General features: G+C 40.3%; 1 protein-coding gene across 2 annotated transcripts in view; it reads left to right on the top strand.

Moving 5' to 3' along the window:
- Nucleotides 1-12,533, top strand: part of TMEM131L (transmembrane 131 like) — a 170,627-nt gene that overhangs the window by 110,070 nt on the left and 48,024 nt on the right. For both annotated transcript variants that reach the window (XM_030312888.1, XM_030312887.1), the window contains exons 10-19: nucleotides 283-341; nucleotides 654-762; nucleotides 2,820-2,913; nucleotides 3,425-3,578; nucleotides 4,297-4,467; nucleotides 5,794-5,863; nucleotides 6,932-7,049; nucleotides 8,393-8,534; nucleotides 10,905-11,014; nucleotides 12,020-12,092. In XM_030312888.1, coding sequence (XP_030168748.1) covers nucleotides 283-341; nucleotides 654-762; nucleotides 2,820-2,913; nucleotides 3,425-3,578; nucleotides 4,297-4,467; nucleotides 5,794-5,863; nucleotides 6,932-7,049; nucleotides 8,393-8,534; nucleotides 10,905-11,014; nucleotides 12,020-12,092 — 1,100 coding nt within the window. The remainder of the gene's footprint in view (nucleotides 1-282; nucleotides 342-653; nucleotides 763-2,819; nucleotides 2,914-3,424; nucleotides 3,579-4,296; nucleotides 4,468-5,793; nucleotides 5,864-6,931; nucleotides 7,050-8,392; nucleotides 8,535-10,904; nucleotides 11,015-12,019; nucleotides 12,093-12,533) is intronic.

Below are 12,533 nucleotides of genomic sequence, written 5' to 3'. Positions count from 1 at the left end.
CCAGAGGAGTAATAGTGTGATCCTATACTCAGAATATCTTCACTGGTAGTTTATTATCCTTTAGAGAGCCCATGTTGGTAGGTCAGTCTTTTTGTATAGATCTTTTTCCTTGTGACTTAAGAATACCCAACAGAAAATAGTTCCCAGTTTCAATGGTAGTGTTGAAAAACGAGTCACATTTTTTATAGAAATGTGTAATGTAGTACTTTAGCCGCTATATTAAGGTATGAGAATGAGATGGCTCTTTTGTTTTAATCTCATTGCTCTGATTCTTTTGGACAGATGATTCGGCAGTAAATATGTATATATTACATTCAGGAAACAGCCTTATTTGGATACAGGTAATTGTAAATTACATAAAATAAAATTTAAACTTACGAATGTATGTTTCATTGCAGAACATGAGGAATTTTCAACAACAGATACAGAAATACTTGTCTCATTTCCCTTTTGCTTTAATTTATACCCGGTTTCCCTTGCTTGAACCCACATTAGGATGAAGGTTGTCAGCACCCCCCTTCCTACTGTCATAGACACATATGCTGAGCAGTTGCTTGTATGCCAGTCTGAACGACTTAGTTCTTTTAACAGAGTTGATTCACATTGGATACTCACCCAGCTGAGAATAGTCATGTGGATTTTTATTTTTGTAGGACGTACATCATTTCTCACAGAGAGATGCTCTGTCTTTGCAGTTTGAACCAGTACTCGTACCTACTTCTGCAACCAACTTTACAAAAATTGCCTCTTTCACTTGCAAAGGTACAGATTTTAAAAATACTGGAGATTGTCTTTTTATTTTTGTTATCTGGTTATGATGACAGTTCTTTTCTGTGAAATGACTTGGGTTTCACAAAGGTTTTCAGAAAGCAAATTGGCTTGATGGTAATATTGCAGCCTTAAGAGTTCTAAGAGATAGAATGATGGAAGAAATGATTGTTGATGCCACTGTTATTCTGCCACATACGGGGGATTTTGCATTTAAAGCTTAACTCACGTGGTGATCTGAAAGAGCAGGATGTAAATGTGTCTGGTGGAGGTGCTGCTTCCACAGAGAACAAGGTTGTGCTGCCCGGGTCGTGTATCTTTGTGCAGAATGCAAGCTAGATCTAGTGAGTATAAACCCAGCTGTAGCTTTAGGTTCTTATTTATGGTTAAAAAGAGTTCTGTAAATAAATGCAAGTTGTTTGAAACATATGAAAGCATGCCCTGCCTCACTTCTGTTTCTTTTTCTTTTTTAAATTTTTTTAATGCTTATTTATTTTTGAGAGAAAGAGAACACAAACAGGGGATGAGCAGAGAGAGGAGACAGAGGATCCGGAGCAGGCTCTGTGCTGACAGCAGACAGCCCGATGCGGGGCTCGAACTCACGACTTGTGAGACCATGACTTGAGCCGAAGTCGGACGCTTAACCGACTAAGCCACCCAGGCACCCCTTTTTAATTTTTTTTAAGTTTATTTATTTATTTTAAGAGAGAGAGAACACCAGCAGGGGAGGGGCAGAGGGAAGGAGAGACAGAATCCCAGGTAGGCTCCTCACCATCTGTGCAGAGCCCAATGTGGGGCTTGAATTCACGAACCGTAAGATCATAACCTGAGCCAAGATCAAGAGTCGGATGCTTAACCCACTGTACCACTCAGGCACCCTGCCTCACTTATGTTTCAAGAAATGTTAATTAAAGCAACAAGTAAGATATAATTTATTACTTGGATCAATAAAGTGTTAATATTCTGTGTTGGTAATGATTAGGGAAAAAACACGTATTTTTGACAAGAGTACTAACCAATGCAGGCTTTTTGGAGGGAAAATTGGCAATCTGTGAAAATTTAAAATGCACATTTATGCTCTTTGACGCTACGTCTGGGAACTGTCTAGGTACACTCATATACATATTCAGAACTGCTTACAGAAACGTGCACTGTTAGTGACAACATCCGTCTGTCGACAGGGGGCTCGTTCAGTTGCAGTGCATTTACAGGAGGGTATACCCTGCAGCTATTAGGAGGCATATGTGGGCATGTAATGCAAACAGCGCATACACTTGGTGTCCTTTAAAGGGTGTCTGTGTACTTGCATGTCATAGAACACTGGACGGATGCTCAGGAACCTGCTAGCAGTTGTTTCCTCCAAGATAACTGGGGACTCGGGTGGACTTTATTTTCACATTTTTTGCTAGTGTTGGAATTTTTTGGGGGGGGGTTGGGGCCATATATGCAGCTTAAAAAAAAGACTTGAGTATTTGTATCAGAGTTAAGAATTTAATGCCAATGCCTTAATATTAGGAGTAGTTCAGGGAAAGCTTAAAAGTGTTGTTTGGAATGCATTTCCACTCACCCTGTGAAGCTCCTTCTTGCTATTTCGGTTGTCTTTCTTTTTCCTTTCTTGCTCATGCCTCCACATGCTCCTCTTCACCCCACCCGGCTGAGTATCATTTTTCACTTTTGTCATCTCTGGCAGACCTAAAGACTTTCCTCTTATTTATGGTGAATGCAGATCTTTGTAAAGAGAAGCTATAAAGCGTTGACTCTCTTTTTCTTTTTCTCCCAAAGGGAGAAATGAGAGGTTGGTTTGAAAAGGGAGGGGTGTGTGTGTGTGTGTGTGTGTGGTAGACATCAAGTTCTAGAAAATTGGCAACCAGCCAGCAGAGGAAAAAGATAGGAGTGTTTGAGAAAGTATTTTACCGTTGATATCTGATGCACTATTTTAATGGAGAAACTGAAGTAATTAGAAAGTTATAAATAAAACGTATATCCTGTTTTTATTCAGGCGCAACAAAAGAAATGATGCTTCACGTTTATTTCTTTGTATCTCAAAACAGCTACATCATGTGCCAGTGGAATTAAAGAAGACGTGAAGAAAATAAAAAACACTCCAACACTAAAAGCGTGTCTCTCCTCTCCTGTGATTCAAGGGTAGGGTGAATCCATTTTCCTTTAAATCATGTTTGTTTAAGTGTTTTTCATCTGGAAATAATTTAAAAATGTGACTGATGAGACGTGTATGATTCTCTCTCTCCGGACTTGCCTTGCGTACATTAACACAGCTAGCAAGCAGTGGAAAGGCTGATGGCAGAACGGGAGAGGGGAAAAGAAGGATTCCAGTGATTCCGTTTGTGGACTGGGCCGGGGACCAGGTAGTCAGGTGTGGGAAGGAGGAAGAGGATGCCCTTTGGGGTCCTGGTTTTGTCCTGGCGGCCTGTGTGAGCTGCCTTGGTCCTGGCCTGGTCACTTACCCTCTGGCCTTCAGAGGCTGCGCCTGAGGGCACGAAGGGTGAAGAAGGCAGTCTCACGGCCTGTTCCTGGCGCTAACGTTTGTGCTCTGACGTTTCATGCTGCTCCTCTTTTGGCACACCCCGAGGCGCGCTGAGTGCTGGTGGGTTGTCTCCCACTCAGGGCTGATAGCATGCACGTCCTGTGTTCGCAGGTATTTTAGAATGGACTCCTCTGCGACCCAGTTTCACATAGAGACTCACGAGAACACTTCAGGAGTTTGGTCAATGTGGTACCTCAACCATTTTGACCATAGTGTTGTATTAAATGATGTGTTTGTTTCCAAGGAGACCAAGCACATTTTAAAGGTACATATGGTATTTTTATCCAAGTTTTAGCCTATTTTAAGTTTTATTTAAGGTCAGATGCAATGAAATTAATATTTATAAAGTTTAATTTTTTCTTCTGAGTTTTAAAGCAAGTATTTTTCTTTTAACGTTTTCAGAATTATTTCTAAGATCTATTTGTTTTTTTAAACTATCGTTCAAGGAACACAGAGGGACCAAGGTATATTCTTAAAGGATATTTGCTGTCACCATTATTAAAAAAATTACAATGTACAATTTATGCTCAAAAGATTGTATTTATTAAAAATAAGCCTGCTTAATAAGAGACTCTTAAAAACTGAGAACAAACTGACGGCTGATGGGGGGTGGGAGGGAGGGAAGGGTGGGTGATGGGTATTGAGGAGGGCACCTTTTGGGATGAGCACTGGGTGTTGTATGGAAACCAGTTGGACAATAAATTTCATATATTGGAAAAAAAAATAAGCCTGCTTAATGACAAAATAGACTTTTTCAAAATATTGCCCGTGAAAAGTTCAAGATTACTTTTGTGAAATTAAAACAGCATGTGAAACATTTAAAACCTATCATTTATATGAAAATATTTCAGTCTTTGAGCTGGAAATAGTTGAGTAAATTCTACTTTTGAAAGTACAAAAGAACTTTAGTATCATACTTTATAATGGTTTTAATCATAATTGGTATTAGGAAAAGTAATTTCTTTTGCTTTTTTTCTTTTTAGATTCTGAATTTCACTGGCCCTTTATTTCTACCTCCAGGCTGTTGGAATATATTTACTTTGAAACTTGCTGTTAAAGACATTGCCATAAATCTATTCACCAATGTATTTTTGACTACAAACACAGGTGCCGTTTTTGCAATACCTCTACAGATTTACTCAGCACCAACCAAGGTATTGTTTACAACACTATGTGTTATAATTTTCATAATAATTACTGTTATTAACTTATGGTGCTTGGGTTTTATTGGCAGAGTTAAGCTCGTGTTCTTTAAGACTATCTCAAGAAATACAACAGATATTACCAGGCCAAGCTTAGATGGTCATTTGTTTGGATATGGAACTCTTTATTTGGAAAGAGTTTCCATTTTTCATAAAGTAACTTGAGGTTCTTGAACAAAATAAGGCATTACAAGTAGATTCATCTCATTTTCATTTATTTCCAAAATTTGTAGAGCAAGGAATATGTGCTCGCTCTAAAAAGCACAGTTGAGCTTTTAGTGCATCCTTGCAATAAATTCAAATAAACTAGACGGTTAAAATGCTGTAGTTAGACCTCTGGTAAGTGAGGCTTGGTTGCTTGTAGTTCTTGCATTTCTCCCGGGGGCCAAATCTAAAGCCTGAAAGGTTTCACAATTAAAATGCTTTCTAAAATCTGGGTAAACCATATTCAATTTAGATCTTATCTTAAACATGTCTCATTTTTTTCTTAATGTTTATTTATTTCCATTTGGTTACTGTTATTGCTTCTTTTTGATCCAAGCTATTCTGTATAACGCTGGGTTCTGATTTTTCACTATGAGACATTCATGCAACCATCTTTATGATTTTTCTCACTTATTAGCCTTGGTGTTTCATTAGATAGAAATGCCTCATGCTTAGCTATAGGCTTAAAGGTAGGACCTCTAAAATCAAACTACACAAAGTGTAAGGTTAATTCCATTCATCTTTATTTTGAGGAGGGGAGATTTCTTAGAAATTTCCTTTTTCTGATCAAGAGATGCGTGTTAAGAAGAGCGCCCTGTGGGAGGGAGTAGGCAGGTTTCATGTATATGTGGAAGTAGCGAGTCTGTGCTTTCCCAACCTGTAGGAAGTGGAACGTCAATTTAAATGTCCTGAGTGGCTTAGGAGTTTCTACAGATTGGTATGCTGTTTTTCAGAGGATTACAGTGTTTTGGTTTTTTTTTAAACCTATCAGGAACGTCCTGAGATTAACCTCTAATTCAGGAGGCAGCTTTGTGTCTTTGGAGCCCATGGATCATCACTGTGGGCATCGATGATTGTGCAGAATCCACTGCTGTGAGCCTTCCTGTGAGAGACCGTTCAGGGCTCTCATTCAGGGGGAAAGGAAGCCAAGAATTCGCTTTCTCATTGTTTGGCTTCTGGTTAAAGAGAAATTCACTGAGGTGGAGGCCAATGTCTGCTTTGCATTTGAGTGCATTAGGATTTTTATGCTTAGTGTTGTGTTTTAAGTTATTCATATATTACTTTTCAATCTAGGAAGGGAGTCTGGGTTTTGAAGTGATAGCACATTGTGGCATGCATTATTTCATGGGAAAATCAAAGACAGGTAAGTATTTTGCCCTTAGGCTTTCTGTAGAACTCTAGAGTGGGGTTGGGTGGGAAATAGTGAGGAAAAATAGAGTTTGTAGCTGCAATAATTAGTCCTGTAAACATAATTGTATCATATTTTATTTTTAAAGAGCATGATCATTCACAGAATGACTTGAAAGTCTTAAGAATCCTCCAAAAACACCTGAGGTTACTTGTATAAATAATGTCCCCTTAAGTAGCTTGAACTTTTGTAAGGGATTTTTTTTCAAACACATTATTTGATGGTCACAGCAACTTTGTGTCCAGGAAAAGTTGGAAGATTCTGGTTCTTTTATAAAAGGGCTGACTACAAGGTGGTAAAAATAACCTGGAATTGTGTTTGAAGACTTGGATTATAGGAGCATAAACATCTTCCAGGGGGTGCTTGCTGTTATGTGAGATTGAATGCTATGGTGTTGATATAGAAGCTCTTTCTAGCCCTTGCCCTACATTTTTGATTTATTAAAATATTTAATGTAAGGAGACTGTTGCAGTATGGAGACTTCTTTGAGGAGACACCCATGTTTTCATCCTGGTACACTCTTTAGCACAGACAGGACAGAACAGATAAGTAGAGAGGGCTCAGTGAACAGGAGGCCGTTTTGTAAATATGCACATGCACCTTCCCCAGGCCTGGTCTGTGCCCTTCTTTGGGAGGACCGTTTGTCCATCAGCACTGATCACCGAAAGGCTTAGATGATGACCAGTGCTTACGGGGAAGCAGTTTAGCCTGTTAGACGAAAGCTGTTAAAAATGTTCCGAGTATAATTTTTACTTGTTTCAGGCTGTATTCATGAGCCATGTGTCTTTTATGTTCTTACCTTTACATGATTCGGTTTAGTTTTGTTTTCTACATGTTTGTTTGATTTGATGTACCATTTGCCATTGAGTTAGAGGGATCCTAGGAAAGTCAGAGGGAGGGAGGGGGTGTGTTTATGCATTTGACCGTCCTCTCAGTTTGAGAAGTTTGGCAGCCTGTGGCATTCTTTACTAATTGAGTTGCATCTTCTATAAATCTAAATATTAAATCTGATCTAACTTTTAGAAAATCCTAATTGGGAAGGGAGTCTTTCCCTGGATCGGTCTACCTGGGATGTGGATTTGGAACTTGCCAATAAATTGTATGAAAGATGGAAGAAGTTTAAAAACGGTGACGGCTGCAAGTATGTCTTCACCTTTCCTTGTCTCTTTTATGCGGCACTGGGGAGACACTTCAGGTGAAGTTGTAGGATGTCCAACCTTAGAAAAGTTGAAAGTGGAGTGCAGTGAATACTCATACGTTCCTCGCCTGTTTTCAACCAGTTGTTCACGTTTTGCCACTTATGCTTTATTTCTCTCTCGACCTCTATACCTTTGTACACACGCATTGTCTTTGTGCTGAGTCATTGGAAGGTAAGCTGAAGATACCATACCTCAACCCTCAGTACTTTATTAGGAAAGAATTTATTTCCCATGGAGAATATCCTCCTACATAGGACTATGCTATGATTCCACACCCAACAAATTTAACGCTGATACAGTTATACAGTATACAGTCTGTATTGAAATTTCTCTGTTTGACTCACTGGTATCCATTATGGCTATCTTTTTCTTTTTCCTTTTTTTAAATCCAGATTCCATTCAAGGATCATGTATTGCAATTCGTTGTCATGTTTTCTTAATTTTCTTTAGACTTGTATCCCCACCTTTCTTCTTCATCTATCATAATGCTGACATTTTCGAGGGGCCTACCCAGTTGTCTTACAGAACCTTTGGCACTGTGGAGTTTTTGGATTGTTTCCTCAGATTTACATTCATGTCCAACATTTTTGGGAAGAGTGCTAATTACTTGGTTGGTATTGTGTCCTTATCATTGCATCACCTCAGAAGGAACATAAATGGCAGTTTGTCCCATTGTCGGTGTTGCTAAGTTGAATCGTTTGACTGTCCCCATTGTGCGTCTGACAGCTCTCTTTCCACTGTAGATGAATTTTTCCTTTACTAAGTAATAATTAAAAATTAATAAGTAACATGTGCTATCATAATTTTATCATATAAATTTCCTGTTCCCAAAGAACATTTCACCCCATCCATTGATAATCCTTGCCTGGATCAGTTGCTAGATTGATGGCTGCAAAATAGTGATGTTTCTGATTATTTTGTTCATTCTACATTCTTTTTGAGCATCACTGTGGATTCTTTGTTCATTACCATGATGTACCATCAGTATTATTTTTTGATGCTAAATTGTCCCAGATTTGGCTGATGGGAGCCCCTTCAGGCCAGATCGTGGATCCCTTAGATGTTCACTTCATTCTTTGAGCAACTTCCTTGCTTTCTAGTAAAACAGGATGCTCTGGGATCATGTGTACTTTCTCTTCCCCAGACACAGAATACCCAGAATAAGCCTTTTCTTTTTTCTGAGAGCCCTTGTTCCTTTTAGTAGGAGGGATAATTAGTGATTTCCTTTTTTTTTTTATGTGAAAATTATTTTTCAAAATAATTTCTTTCTTTATGAATTACACAGGAGAACTGCTTTAGGCATGACTCGATTTGGTCGCTTGAAGAAATCCAAGGAGTCAGAATCCTTTGTTTCGTATCTTCCTCGTTTAATCACAGAGCCCGGCCTTGTGTTAAACTTCAGCGCAACTGCCCTGAGGAGTAGCGTGGTGAGGATTGTGTATCTCCTTGTCAGTGACCCCCTGGCTCTTGGGGTGTTAAGTTATCAGAGTCTTTCCACCTTGAGAATACTGTGTCAGAAGCAAAGTTAATTTAAATTCATTTTAAGTGACATACATATGCCGTTCAGTGCACTTAGCAGGGAGGTGTCAAGAAACAAAGGAGTAAACTTGAAACAGACTGAAAGTGCATGAAACAAACACATTTTCTGAAGTTTGTTTTCAATTCAAAATCCGTCAAGAAAGTTCAACTACGAATATCAGAGAAAACCTTTTTTATAAGATTTTACCGTTTTTAAAATTTTTATTTTTAAATTTATTTTATTTATTTTATTTTTTAGAGAGAGAGTGAGAGTGGGGGAGAGGGGCAGTAGGAGAGACAGAAAATGAGACACAGAGAGAGAGAGACACTCTTAAGCAGGTCCATACTCAGCACAGAGCCCAACACAGGGCTGAGTCTCACGACCCTGAGATCATGACTTGAGCTGAAAGCAAGAGTTGGACACTCAACCAGTGAGCCACCCAGGCACCCCAATTTTTTTTAAAGTAATCTCTACGTCCAACGTGGGGCTCAAACTTACAACCCCGAGGGGTGCCTGGGTGGCTCAGTTAGTTAAGCAGCCGATTTTGGCTCAGGTCATGATCTCCTCGTTCATGAGTTCGAGCCCCGCATCGGGCTCTGTGCCTTCAGCTCAGAGGCTGGAGCCTGCTTTGGATTCTGTGTCCCCCTCTCTCTGCCCTTCCCCTGCTCATGCTCTGTCTCTCTTTCTCTCCCCAAAATAAAGAAATGTTAAAAAAAATTAAAAAAAAAAAACAACTTACAACCCCAAGATCAAGAGTCACAGTGCTTTACTGACTGAGCCAACCAGGAGCCCCATCACAGAGAGAATCCTGATTAACACAGGCTTACATAGGAGTTAGCTTGTTTTATAGTGAGAAGCTCAAAAGAGAGAAGTCCAAAACTGATGAAGCAGCAGTGTGATGCCATCAAGAGCCTGGACTCGTCCATTACCCTCTGTCCTTAGTGTGCTGACTTCTTCTCTCGTGTGTGCTTTCCTCCATGAGCTGGGGAGGCAGGGAGCAAAGCAGAGGCACAGAAGCCACACCAGCAGACTTCCATGTGTGTGTGTCATCTCATTGCCAAAGAGCTGCATCACATGTGGTCTGGGTGATGATTTACACTTCATGAGGTGCTCACTGGGTTTCTTAGGGGTGGCATCTGAAGACTGTTTTTAAAACATTTTTGTTTTGTGGAGCGCCTGGGTGGCTCTGTCGCTTGAGTGTGTGACTTCGGCTCAGGTCATGATCTCACAGTTCGTGGGTTTGAGCCCCACGTTGGGCTTTGTGCCGACAGTCTGGAGCCTGCCTGGGATTCTTTCTCACTCCCTCTCTGCCCCTCCCCTGCTCGCGCACACACACACACACACACACACACACACACACACACTCTCTCTCTCTCTCTCTCTCTCTCTCTCTCTCTCTCTCTCTCTCTCTGTCTCTTTATCTCTCAAAAATAAACATTAAATTTTCTTTTAACTTGAAATAATTTCAACTTAAATGGTTTAAAAATAGTACCAAGAACTCCTAGTCACCTTTCACAAAGGTGTTTTTGTGTTTGCCACATTTGCTTTATCATTCCTTTTCTCTGTCTTTGCACACACACACACCACACCCTTTTTTTAAAAATGTTTTTTAATGTTTATTTATTTTTGAGAGAAAAAGAGCATGAACAGGGGAGGGGCAGAGAGACAGGGAGGCACAGAATCGGAAGCAGGCTCCAGGCTCTGAGCTGTCAGCACAGAGCCCGATGCGAGTCTCGAGCTTATGGACTGTGAGATCATGACCTGAGCGGAAGTCAGACGCTTAACCAACTGAGCCACCCACGTGCTCCACACCACACACATTTACGAGCTGTTTGAGAGTGTCAGATGCTATGTCCCCCCTTATTTCTACTTCATTGTGGATTTCCTAAGAACAGGAGCATCTTCTCACATACCAAAGTGTAATTATTAAAATTGGATGTGATATTAATCATAATAATGTTATCGAGTCTGCAGTCTATATTCAGAATTTTCCAGTTATCCCCCTCACATACTTTATGGTAGGTTTTTTTTTTCCCAGCTCAGGATCTTGCATTGCATGATCTTTATCATCACCTGTAATCTTTCTCAGCCTTCTCTTGCCTCTCATAGCAGAGATGTTGTTGAAGTAAGCAGGCCATTTATTTTCTAGACTGTCCCTCGATTTGATTTGCATGATGGTTCCCATGATTCGATTCAGGTTATGAATTCTTGGCGGGATTATCTCAGGAGCAATGCCATGTCTTCCTCGGGGTTTTGATTTTCCTTTCCCCATATCTAGGTGAAGTACTTTGTGGTGAAGAACCCTTCCTCTTGGCCGGTCTCCTTGCAGCTCCTGCCTCTCTCCTTGTATCCTACACCCGAGGCTGTGGTACGCCTGCTGCACAAATGGTAAAGCACCCAGTTGGTGAAGACTTTCTGACGGTGTTTGGGAAACGCTGTTAAGACTCAGAATTATTCAGAGTCCTTCACATCTTTCACTCAGAACCTGTATGTGGGTGTACACAATATTGGCCCCAGTACCTGCACACCCAGCTCCTTGGGACATACAACCTGATGGAAATTGCCGCTTCTCTTGTTACGTGGTATCTTTGGTGTTCCTGTGACAAGGCTAGCTCCCAGCAGACTATTACTTTCTCTGGTCAGGGAATCTTTACAGCTGTGATTTTTTCCCATGTGTATTCCTCATATTGAGAATCTAAATCACAGCGATCTCTGGGCAACACAAGAAAGGAGTTTAGTGTTTTAGTATATTTTAATCTCGTGTTAGAAAAGAAAAGATGATGTTCCTGTCTGTTATATCTTATTTTCACAAAGCAGTCACAGTTTCAGTTAGAATGTTTCCCTCTTTGGCTTAGTAGGATCTACCCTTATCCCTGGGTTTCTCAGCTTCAGCACTATTGACATTTTGGACCAGGTGATTTTCTGTTTGGGGGAGGAGGGGCTGTTGTGTGTTTCAGAGGGTGGTTAGCAGCGTCCCTGGCTTCTACCCAATTGGTGCCAGTAGGACCTCCCCAGCTGTGGTAAGCAGAAATGTCTCTGGGCATTGCTGCGTGTCTACCGGGAGACAAAATTGTCCTTTCTCGAGAGTCACTTCCTGTCAGGTTCCTTATGTGTTGTTTGGAGAGGGAAAAAAAAATTGCTTTGTATTTAGAGCTGTTGTCACCATATGCTTCTTTACATTCTGTGCTGCCAAAGTCATTCATTCAATGGTATTTATTGAGCACTTCCAGTATGCCCAGGACAATGCAGGGGGCTGGGATGCAGTGGTGACAGGATGGGATGAACCGTATATGTAAACACATGTGCTCACATAATCTGTATATGTGCACACATGCACTGTTTTCTTTAGTGGCAACCTGCATGTTATTTCAAACATTTTTTTTTCCTTTATAGGTTTGGCACCGATATGCAGATGATTAATTTCACAACTGGTGAATTCCAGCTCACCAAAGCTTGCCCTTACCAGGTAGGATGTCCTCTTTAAATAGAAAAAGAATGCTGACAAACCACACACATAGCATATGGCTGCACCAAGTCATGTTTCAAGTGTTTTTACATAATATATGTGGCTCTCTTATATTCTAGGCGTGAAGTATACATAGCAGATTTTCCCAATTAACGAATGCAGCAAGAGCCCATGGTTCATGTTAGCCTGTAAATCATTTTAATTTGATAGTTTAGATTCATGTGAGTGAAGAAATAACAATTGGATCAGGGCTATGTAGAAAACCATAAAACCTGAGACCCCAGAATTTACAATTCTCTTTTAGATTTCCCATCGATTGTTTTTTAAGGTGACATAAGGTAAAGATACACCTAAGACCATCTTCTCCTACTAAACAGGCTTCATGTTTTTACCAAGTCACCCAGTTTCTGTGATGTTCACCTCATCTGTTAAAAAAAAAAA

The sequence above is a fragment of the Lynx canadensis genome, chromosome B1 (assembly GCF_007474595.2).
Source record: "Lynx canadensis isolate LIC74 chromosome B1, mLynCan4.pri.v2, whole genome shotgun sequence".
Lineage (NCBI taxonomy): Eukaryota > Metazoa > Chordata > Mammalia > Carnivora > Felidae > Lynx > Lynx canadensis.
The sequence above is the reverse complement of the archived record's forward strand: the minus strand, read 5'-3'. Positions and strand labels throughout refer to the sequence as shown.